Source organism: Abramis brama, assembly GCF_963993115.1.
Source record: "Abramis brama genome assembly, chromosome: 17".
NCBI lineage: Eukaryota > Metazoa > Chordata > Actinopteri > Cypriniformes > Leuciscidae > Abramis > Abramis brama.
The window spans coordinates 15,511,474-15,527,413 of NC_139979.1; the positions used below are offsets into that span (position 1 = coordinate 15,511,474).

Genomic DNA, 15,940 nt, shown 5'->3' on the forward strand with positions numbered 1-15,940 from the left:
GGAAATTAAAAGTAAAGTGTTTTGGCTTTATAGCAGCGCTAGAATAAAGTTTTTGTCCAGCTCGTGGATCAAGCAGTGTGATTAAAGGCAAGACGGAGGCTCACTGACATAATTTAACGTTACTTAAAAATATATTTCAGCATTTTGTTAATCGACGGCCAAACTAGTAACGTTACCCCAATCCGATCGCAACTCTCCCAGTGTTAGTTCTAGTAAAAGTAAAAGGTAGTTAGTAAAAGGAGGGAACATCACGGGGCTTGCCGGAGATCTCCAAGGAAAAGTTTGGTATGCAAACTTAATCAGTTCATAACAGTAGTCACTATATGACCCACGACGTGTGAGCAGTAACGTTAGCCTGGCGCACTACAAATATAAGCGGGAGAATGTTATCATTGCAAAGTGGTCAGGCTAATGTCTTGTGTTTATTCCACGATACATATGGATAAGCTGTTTGATTTATAAATATTAGAATATTTTCACATTTCATTTACCCTGCTGGGCATGCACATAGCTGTTCCTCTATTTGTGTGTTTCCCATTTGAATGGTCAGCGTATGAGGCGGCTGCTGCTTGCGCTGAGACCAAACGTTATAGACTTTAGCTTCAATTTTGATGAAATTATTCTCTAATCGTTTGCATATTATGTCGTGAATATAGCCCTCGAATGCATACTGCAGTCTTGCTCTCTCATATTTTCACCTGTCCGCTAAAAATGACTAATTATCTCCTTAGGAATGTCTGAAACCAGTGCATAGCCTACATACTGTAATAGACGTGCCAGGCGCAAAAGCTTGACAGGCGTAGCAACAGTAACTAAGGAGGGCGGGGCTTAGCGAAGGGTCAATTGATGAAATAAAAATGACAATTGCTGTGATTATAAATTTGAGCAAAATAATTTAACCATTATGCCGTATGACGAAATTGTGACTAAGTTTGCATTGACTAAAACTAGACTAAAATGCCCAGACATCAAACCTATTTCAGGGAGTGCGTTCTCGAGACACCAGGCACTGTTTTGTGCGGATGGGCGGCCGGAGCAGGTTGAGGGTTTTCTGTTAGAACAGTGTAGTGTTAGCGGCCCCTAAGTTAATAACTAATGATCTTTGCAACGGAAGTGAATCAATCAATCAAAACTAACTTTAGCTGGACAATAACTTTATCCTAGAGCTGTTGTAAAGCCTAAAAAATCTTTAGGTAAAATTACCAATTACCAATGTTACGGTAATTTCCTATTATCACCGTAAAGCTGCTTTGAAACAATCCATATTGTTAAAAGCGCTATATAAATGAAGGTGACTTGACTTGACTTGACATTTAGTTTGTGTCTTAGTTTTACTAAACAAAAACAGGACAAGGTTGCCTAAATATGATAAAAAACTAAAAAGTATGTTTGAGGACTAGGACTAAGGCTTATAAACTAAATGACTAAATTTAAAAAAAGAAATTGCTGACAAAATTAACACTACTTTATGTGTATATAATATGTCTAAATAAACAAACAAATAAATAAATATAAACATACTATACTAAAAAATACTTAAATTGTATTTGTATTTTTAATATATTTTTGATTTTCGACATATAAATTATTAAATGTCTAAAGTAAAATGATTTTCATAGTTTTTTTGCATATTTGTATTATTTTTCTGGACATCATTGTCTATAGGGAGGATAAAGGGGCATGTATGCTGTTACAAACCTTTGATCAGTGTTAGGATGACATCTCTATGGCCCATCTCACAAGCACGAAACAGTGGCGTGTGTTTCATTACGTCCAGCGGATCCACCATGGCTCCCTGCTCTAGCAACAAGCGCACAGTGGACACATGCCCTGAGAGAGCAGCCGCATGAAGTGCTACACACACACACACAGGAGCACATGAAGACAGCGAACAAACCGTCAACTCTTGTTAAGGCTGTATGGGGGGTACATGCATTGGAAATGGCTTGTTAATTGCTTGATTGAAAAGAAAATGCAATTATCACTGATCTGAGCTGAAACTAACCAGTTTAGGCCAGGAATGGGTAATTGTGTTCAAAATGACAATCTGAGTGTGTGTATGTGTTTGCGAGTGTGTAACTCTCTCACACACCTGTCCCTCCATATTTGTCAGTCATGTTGATGTCCAGGTCCTTTTTCAGATCCAGCATAATTTTGATGACATCATCGCTGCCCTTCCCAGCAGCCCACATGAAGGCTGTTCGTCCCTCCAGATCGGGCTCATCGCGCACAGAGTGGTGTTTCAGGAACACTGCAACTGTGTCCTTAACAGACAGAAAACACAATAAATAGGTAAAATCACATAAAACCAATGAAATAAAGCAATAGGATATGTGTTATAGCGATTTGTTTGCCTCGCATAGCTTATGTATTGTTTATATAAAATGGCAGCAATAACAGTAATCTCACAAAAGACACCAATGTTTATCAAACAAAAACATTACTAATAATCCCAAAATATATTTGAATGTGTATAAAAAATAAATAAATAAAACTACTAATAATCCCAATTTAAAAAAGTATAATTATATTTGTATGTAAATATATGAATAAATGAATAAACAAATAATTAAATAAACAAATAAATGACTAATAATAATCCTATTAATAAATCATCTGGAAAGTATATTTATATTTGTTTGTGTATATATAAATATGTAAACAAATGAATACATGAATGAATGAATGAATAATTAAATAAATAAATGGACAAGTAAACAAATTATTTGCAACTAATAATCCCAATAAAAATAATCCAGCAAATTTTATTTATATTTGTATGTGTATAAATGAATGAATGAACATTTTTATATTTGGTTGTGTGTATATACATATTACAAAATTAATATTTTAATGTGTATAAATAAATAAATGAATAAAATGAACAAATAAAGGAATATATATGTATATATTTTTGTGTATATATAAATATATAAATGAATGAATGAACCTTTTTATATTTGGTTTTATAAATATATATTATATATATATATATATATATATATATATATATATATATATATATATATATATATATAATATGAAAAATGAAAATATTATAAATAAATGAATATATAAAATGAACAAATAAAGGAATATATTCATATCTGTTTGTATATATACAGTACTGTGCAAAAGTCTTAGGCATGTTAAGAAACAGAAAAAACTGAGACAGACTAAATCCAGAAGAACTGCGGGAACGTCTCCAAGATGCTTGAAGAAACCTTCCTGCATAGCTACCTGAAAAACTATGCGCAAGTGTACCTGGACAAAAGCCGTTTTAAACGCAAAGGGTCGTTACACCATATATTGATTTGAATTAGTTAATAGAATATATAAATCAATGAATGAAGAAACATTTATTTGTTTGAGTGCATATATATATATATATATATATATATATATATATATATATATATATATATATATATATATATATATATATATAAAACCAAATATAAAAATGTTCATTCATTCATTAATTTATATATATATATATACACAAAAATATATACATATAAATAATTGAATAATGAACAAACGAACAAAGGAACATTTATATCTGTTTGCGCATATATGAATGAATTAATTAATAAAAAACTATTAAACTGATGTTCAGTCACAACCTTTTCCAATAGATTTGATGGAGCCAAATAAAAAGAAACAAATGAAAAGCAAAACATTCATGGTCCAATCAAACTGATTGTTATTTTACACACTCAAAAAAGTCTTACAGCATTGTTGCTCTGAGCTCCATAGTGCAGAGGTGTTGCTCCCTGACTGTCCGATGGGATCATCCCAGACTTGTTCCTCTCCAACAGGAGGTGGACAATCTTTGCATGACCTACACAGACACATAAAAACCTTGTGTTAACATCTACACTTACAGCAAATGATTTACATTCCAAATAATTACTTTAAGCAGTCAAATTCTGCATGTGCATGAGTGTAAATGTGTGTACCCAGCAGTGCCGCCCAGTGCAGTGGTGTCCTGAACAGATTGTCATAGGCTGTCACGCTGCAACCCTCATATGAAGTCAGGACCTCAACCACCGCCTCATTCCCATCAGCCACTGCAAAGTGCAAAGGGGTGCGTCCCTCATAGTCCTGCCAGTTCAATAGAGACTCGGTGGGAGCAGCTTCCTACAATATACACAAATGGGGGACATACCAACGATGCTACAATCGTATACTTTAAGAGTGAAGAGTACTAGTGAGGTTATGAGTGTGGACTCACCAGGATACAGCGCACCGTACGTGTGGCATTGGGGTGTTTGTTATGTGCCGCCCAGTGTAGAGGGATCTTGCCCTCGCTGTCTGGAATCCCGATGTTTGAATCGTGCTTGATCAGCAGCTTAACATGCTCGGGGTGATTGTAGAAGGCGCTCCAGTGCAGCGCTGTCTGCTGTAGAACAAACAACATTCAATTTCAAAGATTACATTTCCAGTTTTACTGTTCACTCGTGTTACACTGTGGCTACAGAGCTGCTTCATGGCCTTCAAGCAAATTGGGGCTTAATGTGATCACAGCTACCGAGCTGTCAATGAACTGCAATCAAGAAAATAACATTATGGCGCTTTTCCAAAAACACAAATAGAGGAGTGCTGGCATTCGTTCTTTATCATATCACATCAAACTAGTTGGCCAGTTCCCTCTGGGCTTTGAGGGTCAAGACCTTCTTTAAAAGGATGGTTCAGAGTAATTTCAACCTAGGGTCCTTTGCACCATGACCTCGAGCCAAACACTTTTTTTCTCTTGGTCGAACATTATTAAAGTTAGAGCTTATTTAGAAATATCAGCCGAATGGCTTAGTGTAGGCGCTAATGGATCCAAGGTTGTATCTCGTAAATTACCCCACTAATAATGCCCAGAATAGTACCAAACTTCTACAGTAGTACAAATAGGTTCTGTACTCATAAAACGAGGCATTGGAAAGTTTGTAAGTACATCAGGAGTTAATTTAAATAACACTTGTGACCAAGGGAAAAAAAGCCTCTTGGGGGGGGTGGGGGGGGGGGGGGGGGTGTTTAGCTCGAGGTCATGGTGCAAAGAAACTGGAAGGTCAAATGTGTCAAGCAAAGTTGATAGTACTACACTCTTATTAGTTGCTGAAAACATAATAAATTAATGTATTTATTTAAGTTTAAATTCATTTACATTTTTTAGTTTTGAATTTTACTCAACTTAAAGGGGACCTATTATGCAAAATTCACTTTTATAAGGTGTTTGAACACAGTGTAAACAACCAGCCTATAATGGTAAAAATTCTCACACTCCTTTTTTTATAATCCCCATTAATCATAAACAGTCTCTCCAAACGAACGGTTCCAGATTTACCCCTACTGAAGCCCCGCCCATGACTGGTGGCGATCTTCCCTATTAGCATAGATCCCGCTCTGAGTGAGCCGCAGCAGTCCGCCATTTCTGTTTCCTCGCTGTAGCAGCTGAAGGTATACAATGTCTACGCCAAAAAAACATTACAAATGTTCTGTTATTGGATGTACCAACGAACATAAGAGTCTCCATAGACTCCCAGCATCTGAGCCACTGAGAACACCGTGGTTGAACTTCATTTATGTAGGAAATGTGCAGGAGAAAGTCGTTAAAGTGATATGTATTTGAGCAAATCATTTTACACCGGACTGCTTCACAAACGAGGGACAGTTCAATGCTTGATTTGCACAAAAGTTGTTTCTGAAAGATTTTTAGATTAACATGACTGTACATGTTAGTCGATGAGTTGAATAAAGTTAACTCGACAACAACTACATAAATGTATTCACTAACCATTCAGAAACGTCTAGTTGCATTCTAATAGTTACTTCTTCCTGAGTCTCTTCATCAGTGTCCAACTCCAGTTCGAACATTTAAGGCTGAACACTGCTACTGACATTTCTGACATTTTGGCTGTGACATTCTCCAGTTTTATTTTGTTGTTGCCAGAGGAAGCACAAGCTGTAAAGGCTCCACCCTCTTCTGGAAAGGGGGTGTGGAGCAGCAGCTCATTTGCATTTAAAGGGACACACACAAAAATATGTTTTTACTCACACCCAAATAGGGGCAAATTTGACAAGCTATAATAAATTATCTGTGAGGTATTGTGAGCTGAAAATTCAGACACATTCTGGGGACACCAGAGACTTATATTACATACTGTGAAAAGGGGCATAATAGGTCCCCTTTAAAGTGGTACTTGTATGTTTAAATTTTACATTTTAATTTAAAGTTATAAAGCATAAAGTTTAAATTCAATTACATGTAAATGTTACATTTTATTCAACCTAAAGTTATAATGTATTGTTTTGAATTTTATTAATCTGGGGGAAAAGCAAATTTCAAGTAGCAACTGTGACATTTTGGAAGACGTGCACTTTCTGAACTTGTACGTCATTCTACATATTCTGTTCTACATACCTCTTTCCAGATTATTTCCTCTTTCTACATTATACTTTCTAATAATTCTAATTTTATATTTTGCAAATGTGAAATGTGAATGTGTATCAGTTGTAGATTTTCAAATGCCATTTTAGTTTGTGTGTCAGGCCAGTATGGCCAGAGGTCAAAATTCATTCTTGTCAGTATTACAAATATTTTTGGATTCTGTCTGATAAATAGCTTGAGCTTTTCCTCATTTGTAAGTGACTTTGGATGAATTGTCTGCTAAATGGTTACATTTAAATAGATGCTGGTCTCCAGCTTCTTCACAAGCTTAACCAGCAGGACATCCTTGGTCAACAATTTTCACCATAAAGTTTGATTTCAAACTTGATTTTGAAAAGGTTACCTCAAAAGCACACATGCCCTTCTCTCTTCATCCATCACTCAAGTTTCCTCAGCAACTTACAAACAGCCAATGTGGAAAGTGAAGACTGAAGACGCACTAGATGAGCTATTTTTTGCATCTGGCCACAGAACAAGCCTCATCACGAGAAATCATGATTCTGCTTATCAAATTATTACAAAACCAACAGACGGATAAATGCCTTCAAACAAAACTCCCTTATGTGACTCAATGGGAGCACTGATACAACCACAGTGTGCACACGCGCACACACTCATGCTAGCGTAATCACAACCATACACACACACACACACACACACAGAATCATGATTTAAAACAGGAGCCTTAATAACCCTGGTAGCTTTGAGCAGTTTGTCTGTGGAATGAGATTTTAAATGATGGCGTATCTAAAGAGTCGCTGTATGTGCGTAGATCATCGGAAAGTAAACTGGGGTGAATGTTTACAGTAATTGGAGCCAAAGTGAATAAAGCTGCATGTGGTCTGGTAATCTGGAGCAGTTGATAGCAGTGTTTCCCAGGAAAGCACGGGGCCCATATACGCATCTCTCCAACCTCTCCTTTTGCTCTATGGTGACCAGCGTATATCTTCTTAATCTAGTCTGTGTTTGCTAATCCTAGTACTATAGCTATTATTATTACCAGTATGATAGCTCATAGAGTACAAATATTTCAGTAAAGTACAACAGCAGTGCCAACCAGTAAAGAAACTCTTTCCAGTTTCATCGAACCCATACGACTTTATATCTCAATTGCAACTTTATTTCTTTTTTTTTTTCCATTGACTGTAAAAACATTTATAATGTTAGAAAAGATTTCTAAATCAATGCTGTTCTTTTAAACTTTCTATTCATCAAATAATCCTGAAAAAATGTATCAAGGTTTCCCAAAAACTATTAAACCGCACAACTGTTTTCAACACTGAAAATAAGAAGAAATGTTGACCAAATATATCATTTAGAATAATTGCTGAAGGATCATGTGACACTGAAGACTGGAGTAAAGGCTGTTAAAAAATTCAGCTTTGCCATCACAGGAATTAATTACTCTTTAAAATATATTAACTTAGAAAACAGTTATTTCAATGTGTATTAATATTTCACAATATTACTGTTTTTACTGTATTTTTATCAAATAAATGCAACCTTAACAAGCTTTCAAAAACATAAACAAATCTTACCAACCCCAAACTTTATTTCTCATAATTGCAGCTATTTATTGTAAATGTGACTTTGTTTCTTGTAATTGTGACTTTATGGGAATTTTTTATTTTAAGATATTTTTTATTCTGAGGTGGAATCCATACATATCGTCTTTGTTGTGAATTTGGGTTGGTCTCTGTGATTCGTGGAAGACGTCTTTGGCATGCAGCGAGTGTGACCGTCACTCCACACACACACACACACATAAGGTTAACATTGCGATGAGATCCTGAGCCTGGTAGGCGCCTGGCAAGCTCTCGCAGCAGCTCTGAGAAAATATCTTTTATTAGACAATTTAAACAGAGCTCATATCCTCCAGAGAAACATCAGAGGGTGCACAGACCCCCTGCTGCTTTACGGCATATATACAACCACAACCACAAACACACACATACACACACCACCTAACCTCACATTCACCCCTGATCCCCACCCAAGCCATCTATATACGAGCCGCTGAGTGTGTGAGTGAGCATGTGTAGCGTCTGTATCTGTGTGTATCGTTCGGTACCTTATTCCTGTCCTGTGTGTCCACCTCACCAGGTGCCATGTGCTTGAGGAGCAGAGACAGAGGTTTGGAGCTCGAGTGACGGGTTGCCAGGTGCAATGGAGTCATTTCCTCCAGATCCTTCAAACGCCAATCGGCATGGCGCGACAGTAAGAGTTTCATGAAACGCACGTTGCCCTGAAAAGCATGTGCACATGCAAAAATACAATCAAATCAACAACTTTTAACGTTATTTGCAGAAATATTTTGTCTGTTTGTAATGATTGGAGGATCACAACATCCTAACGAAGATTTTTTTTTTTTTGCTATGGTGCTGCCGATGGTGCCCATGCAATGATATGTTGAACTGTGGTGTTCATGTGGATGATGCAAGTTTATGTCTGGCTTCTGTCAAGGCCCAAAAATACTATCTTCTACAATTATGACTTTTGTTCAGGTAGATGTACTCCTCTTTTGGATGTCTCCTGTGCAAAATGTGAAACCATATGCTTTAAAGTTTTTTTTTTTTTTTTTATGTACTTTCTGTTATCTGGGATATCATAACAAAGACAACAATATGCAAGTTCATTTCCCCAAAAAGTCCCCCCAAAAAAACATTTTCACAATAAATTTAAACAGCACAATGATAATCAGCATATTAGAATGATTTCTGAAGGATCACGTGACACTGATGACTGTACTTAATATCCAAAGGTATTTGTAAGTTGATTTCCCCCAGAAGTGTAACCAAAAAAAAGGAAAAAACTATGGGGTGATCAAAACATCCCAACCAGCCTGACACAGCAACATCCTTTTTTCCTTCCAATGGCAGACAGGGGGAGTATTTGTGAGAAAGAAAAAAAAACCTGTTTGAAAATATTCATTATTTCTGCAATTTAATTTACTTACTTACAATTTAGTCTCTAGAAATCACATATTTCACCTTCAAAAATGCACCATAACTACTTTCTAAATGCATGTTATTGTTCTTTTTGTGAACAATTCCACAAGGCATTCGTTTCATTTTTTCAAATTTTTAGACCTCATAATTTTTAATCAAAATATCACAACTCTATCTTCTGGTGAAACGACGTGTGCCTGACTTCTCCCATCATTTAGTCCGCTTCAACCCTGCCTCCTTTATTACAATCAACTGCAAGTTTGCATTCAGATCAATTTACAACTGAAAACTGAATACAATCAAGTCCCCGATCTACATTTTTTTTTTATTTAAGTCTTTTAAGTTGTTCTTTTTGACTTTAAGTCATTAGACTGAGTTATTATATAAGCAGATATTTTATCAGCATTTCACTAAAATGATAAATCATCCAAAGCCTGCAAAATATCTAAATGGAGTCAAAAAAACCCACTGCTTTATTCTAGGGCTGCGTTTGGGATAGAGAAGGCTGTTTATCCATCTAAAGGGTCTGAATGTGTCTGAGTGCGAATGGCCCTCCCCTCTCATCAAGTATCCTCCCAGGCCTCCTTAGCTCCTGTGTAAAACATTCCAGGGAGAGCCCTCATGTGTGTGTGTCAGGGTTCTCAGTCTCTATTCCCAGCCCAATTAGACTGTTAATCCCTGAGCTACAGCTCTTATTGATCTAGATGTCAGAGTGTTACCCATCAATCCAGTCCCTCCCTGTCTTCTTCTCCTCACACTCTTCTCCTTTCCTCTCCACTCTGCTCTCCTATCCAATCCTCTTGTCTCATTCAAACCATCCTGTTTATTAAATACCATAACACATACAAGCGCTCTCATATTTAAATCTCAGGGAGAAATGTGTCAACATCACAAACACTAGAGGGCAGTAAACCCTAACAACACCAACCTTTTGTAAGTGTCTATCAGAAACAGGGTCAGCTCAGAGACAGACTGAGTGTGTGTGTGTGTGTGTGTCACCTTCTGTGCTGCGAGGTGCAGTGCAGTCCTCTGACTGTGGTCAGTCTTGTTGACGGCTGCGCCAGCCTTAAGCAGCACCTCTGCACAGTCCAAGCGGTCAGCCAGAACACAATACATCAGAGGAGTCCGGCCGAATTGATCCTCGCTGTCCCGCAGACTAGACTCTGCTGTGAACACAAAGCACACACACACACACACACACACACACACACACACACACACACACACACACACACACACACACACACACACACACACACACACACACACACACACACACATAAATGAGTCAACCCTAGCCTGTTATTGGAATCCACACTTAATATAAAATGAAATAGGTAGTGATATATTAAATAGTGAGTGAATTAGTGATTTAAGACGATTTTGCTGGCGATATAAAGCTAAGCAATATTCACAATGATTTTAATGGTATTTTTGTGTGGTTATTAAGTTTACTACTGACCATCAACACTTACGCTACCTGGTTAACATACTGCATCTTTTAGGTATTTGAAGTGTGAACTAGTGGACACTTTGCTATCCCATAAGGCCATGGAAATTAAATTTGAAAATATGAGAACTGTGAGCAGAGCAGGATTTTTTTACAGAAAGTTCTTCCATAAATTGCTAAATGGTATTTTTTGGTATCTGAGTAAATTATCTACATGGTTGTAGTTAGTACATCCTAGGTTAAAAAAAAACATACAATGCAACATGGCAGATGTAATGTAACACAATATATTTATACTAAAGAAGAATGAACTTCAATAGTCAAGAAATAAATTCCTCATTGAATTCAGTAAATTCTTATAAAGTATGGTGTATATAAATGAGAATTATTAAACATTATTCTTAATTTAATTTAGATTTTTTACTTAACTAGATTTTTACTGTATTTTAATTCTCATATTAAACATTTTGAACGTACTTTGTAACAATGACTGGTTGAAATCAAGATTTCTCTGTTTAAAAAAATACAATTTTAAGCTATTTCAAAGTAATATGTACATACATATATATACATATTACTTTGAAATAGCTTAAAATTATATATATATATATGCTGCATATTGTCAAAAGGATATATACACACACACACACTTTTTTTTTATCCTTTTGACAATATGCAGCGCATATATATATATATATATATATATATATATATATATATATATATATGCGCTGCATATTGTCAAAAGGATAAAAAAAAAGTGTGTGTGTGTGTATATATATATATATATATATATATATATATATATATATATATATATATATATATAGACTATATATATAGACTATATATATAGTATACATACCATTCAAAAGTTTGGGGGGGCAGTAAGTTTTTTTATTCAGCAAGGATGCATTAAATTGATAAAAAGTGACAGTGAAGACTAGTTTACACTGAAACTAATCATTTCTATTTCTAATAAATGCTGTTCTTTTGAATATTCTGTTAATCAAATAATCCTAAAAAAACAAATCAGAAATTCCACAAATATATGAAACACCACAACTGTTTTCAACATTGATACTAATGAGAAATGTTTCTTGAGCAGCAAATCAGCATAGTAGGATGATTTCTGAATGAAAATTCAGCTTTGCAATTACATGAATAAATTACATTTTAAAATATATTAAATAAAACTTAAATTGTAATGATAATTACACTGTAATTACACTAATAATTCACTTTTTGATCAAATAAAGCAGCATTGGTGAGCAAAAGAGACTTATTTCAAAACATAGCTAAGATATATAGCACAGGCTTACACAGAATACATGGAGCATTATAAGCATAGAAATATGTGTGATACCTGTGATCAGTCTCTGTAAGGTGTTCTTGTCTCCATTCACAGCGGCCGCATGCACCTGAGATGGATTCTGGGGGAGCAGCATCGCCTGGTGCACAAACACACATCAGAGGTCATGCAATATGTTTACTCAGGGGACAAACATCAAGATTATCCACTTGTTAAGTCTGAAGTCACGTGTCACCGTTTCTGGGTTCAAGCGCTCTATTAGATACCAAAAGCAAACAACAAACGGTGCTAATATACACTCATGGTGTGCTGTAATACTACTGAAAAATCATGATCCTAACTTTTATCTCCATAGCATGCACTGTACCTTTTAAAAGCTTAGCTTAAAAGTGTGATATGAATAAATCATGCTTATCAATTGCTGTTGAGATAGTATTCTCAATTGAAACGAATGGAGGCTTGGACCCAGAAACACTATTCCCTACGTCCAGACTTAACAAGCGGATAGGCCTAGAATCTAAACTCACGCTTTCTGAGTCAACCTTTGAACCACTCTTAGTGGTTCAGCCGGAATTCTGGGTAATCCTCAGAAAGGAAGTAGCAATGAGGGGGCAAATCCCCCACTGGGATACACCCTGCCCAACTCATCTCTTATTCATGCTCATCAATATTGCAAGAGACTTAAAAAAATCTATTACGTACACAAATCCACACTAAATGTGTGTCAGGCATGTTTATGACCGCAGAAATAACTTTTTCAATGAGCACTATAACCCAGTCATACATTCCCCTTTTCTTTGCCATTCTTTCTCTCTCGCACAGACACAACTAATTAGGCGCTCTGTTCTCACGCACCTCATGAGAGGGTAATTGGGGTTAGTTAATGCAGACTCATAAAACTACTAAGAGTTACATCTAGTTCAGTAGCATGTGTTTTTGTGTGTGTATGTTCTGATTAAAGCCTTTAAATGCTCTCCGATACACTATAATTCAGCTTTATATGACTCTACGTACTTAAACGAAGGAAATCAGACATCACAAAAAAAGCATGCACACACACAGTCTGCTTTTGGGATCACGATGTGGAAAAAAGACAGCAGGGGGATGCCTTTGACAAAGGTGTATGCATGAGCTCTATCTGTACGTGTACTGGCGAGCGTGTTTGCGTCCGACCGCACGTCAGTGTGTGTGTGTGTGTGTGTGTGCGTGATCGCGTGGGAAGTGATTTTCCGTGAGAAAAGGTTTTTATGGAGGTTTCGCTCATATCGACCACAAGCTTTCCTCGATTTCCTCCAGACTACGACCCACACATACATGCAAACACACACTGGGGCTTAATAACAACAATGCCTGGCATACAAATCAAACGACTCTGGAATGAGAAATAAAAGGGATTCAGACTTTTTGAAAAGAAGCTGGTAATTTTCAACATGTTTATATTTAAAATCAATTTTAAAAAAGGGAGAGGGAAAATCGAATATAAATTATACTGTCATTATATTGGTGATGCATTTGAATGGCGCATACTAATTTTTGACTAATTTAATTAACCTTTGCTGTTGTAGATTATCACAGCTTCAAATTTAAGTGTGAATTATTGCAACTAGCTAGTAGTTCACTTAATAATAACATTTAACGCAATAACAATTCAAAAAAAATATACAGCATCTGTCATATTAACTGCTTTTATACCTTACAGAAATGATGAAGTGAAAAGAAGCAGTATTAAATAAAAAAAAAATGTGATAAAGAGTCACAAAATAACACTGATTTAGACTTTCACATTGAAACTCTGGAACACATTAAGAATTCTACACAAGGAGGAGTGCACTTCATCTTAAATGCGTGCGTGCGTGTGTGTGTGTGTGTGTGTGTGTGTGTGTGTGTGTGTGTGTGTTTGTGTGTGTGTTTGTATGGGCAAGCATGCAGCTTGTCTAGCCCAGCCAAATGACTCCCCACCAGCATCTTATTGAACAACCAGCTAAGTCAGGATTTAGGGAGAAAGAGAGACAGAGAGAGAGAGAGAAAAAAGAAATAATAATGAAGAACAAACCACAGGGTCAGAAGTTGAGCTGTGTGCACATTTGTCAGTAAAGCAGTGCCTGGCATTGCAATAGCAGATCTGTATGATTCACATCAACATCTCCCTTTCCAAAAACAGAGCTTTTATTCAAATCTCTTCTAAGTATCTCGCTGAGAGACACCGGTTCTTTCATCTAATGCCCAGAGGGCAAATCCTCCATACTTTCTCCAAGGAGAAAGGACTCCATGCTGTGGATGCATGCAAGCATCCCTGCGGATGCCATCCATAGTGTGTCTTGACTGACATGATCACCTTGTGCCTCATTAGCTGTCATATCCCACAATGCAGAGCGACAAATGAGCCCCTCTGGTGAACGAGGTGTGCCTTCCAATGGGCAAAGTAATGCAATTATATAGTTCCAAATGTGTCAGTCACAACAAGTGAAAAACACATGTGCTATTAAACAGTTAAACAATACACACTGTCGAAAGTGTGAAATCTAAGACGTATAACAAACTCACTCCACATAAGACAGTGGTAGAGAATTCTGTGCATATATATATATATATATATATATATATATATATATATATATATATATATACGCACTTTTTATTCAATATCGCTATTAATACATTAAACAGAATTCCCAGAATTGGCTTTTATTGTCCAATCACAGATTCCCATCATCATTCAAAATTGAATAATTTTTAAGTCACCAATTTTCAGTAGCCAACACATGTGCTTTAATTTCAGAGCTGAAAGCTCTATAAAAAACTAATTTCATTTCAAAAAGACATGTCAAGCTCATTTCAATACAAACAAGCAGGTTACCTGGACAATGATGGCCTGAATGAGTCCAAGTATGCATTTTAACCAGTTTGACCCATTCAGGCCACAGGTCTAGTTGCAGGCCAGATATGAACATGATAGGCAGCCATTATCTCGTTGATAGCTTTATCAGCCAATCACACTGTCCCTAACACTCACACCATGCTTTAGGACCATCAGCTCAGAGACCACAAAAAGTAAATGGGAGGCAAAAGATATGCTGCCTACTTGATATAATATTTTATACTGAACTTTTAGTACAGTGCCACCTCAAAGGAAACACCCTTGTTCTGTATGTTTTCACGAAGGTATGGCATCATTCACTGATGAACGGAGGCTGGTGGTAATACGGCAGTGATTTGAACTGCAGCTGCTCCTGAGACTGAGAGACGGCACGGTCTGAGTCCCCGGAGCACACTTGGGACGGGTTGCTCTGATAGGTCTCTTGGGCTGGACTCATAGCGAGGGGGGAAGTATCATGGCAGACCCTTTCTGACATCTCTAATGAGGCAGCCTAGAGAGAGATATCTCTCTTCCACCCTCCCATTCTCTCTCTCTCTCCCCCTTCTCCGTATCTCCGTTCCTCGCTTTCTCTCTACTCACATAAACACGCACCCAAAGACACACACAGCCCCCCAGGCTATCCCCTGTCCTCCCTACAGCGACTAATTGGGCCAAATCTGTGATCTAATTAAACGTCCAATTAGTAGGAGAGGGGCCATTTAGCCGCTGGCTACACCGCTGTGCGCGGGAAATAATGTGATTGAAAAACAAACAGAAAATCAATGAGAAAGAGCGAGAGAGAGGGAAAAGAGAAGAAGAGAGAGAGACACAGTGGAAATGAAAAAGATGAAACAAGATTTGAATCAGTTGGGTGTTTATAAGGTTAGAAAGCAATGAACGACACACACTGTGTTCCATCAAAGATCATGTA

At 36.8% G+C, this 15,940-nt stretch overlaps 1 protein-coding gene across 1 annotated transcript in view; it reads right to left on the reverse strand.

Annotated features, from left to right (window-relative positions):
* invs (inversin) overlaps positions 1-15,940 on the reverse strand; it is a 32,451-nt gene that overhangs the window by 14,122 nt on the left and 2,389 nt on the right. The window contains exons 3-10 of the mRNA XM_084088069.1: positions 12,207-12,291; positions 10,390-10,556; positions 8,514-8,687; positions 4,238-4,405; positions 3,963-4,143; positions 3,735-3,844; positions 2,093-2,264; positions 1,699-1,854 (exon numbers count right to left, since the gene is read on the reverse strand). Of these exons, the coding sequence (XP_083944195.1) occupies positions 1,699-1,854; positions 2,093-2,264; positions 3,735-3,844; positions 3,963-4,143; positions 4,238-4,405; positions 8,514-8,687; positions 10,390-10,556; positions 12,207-12,291 (1,213 nt within the window). The remainder of the gene's footprint in view (positions 1-1,698; positions 1,855-2,092; positions 2,265-3,734; positions 3,845-3,962; positions 4,144-4,237; positions 4,406-8,513; positions 8,688-10,389; positions 10,557-12,206; positions 12,292-15,940) is intronic.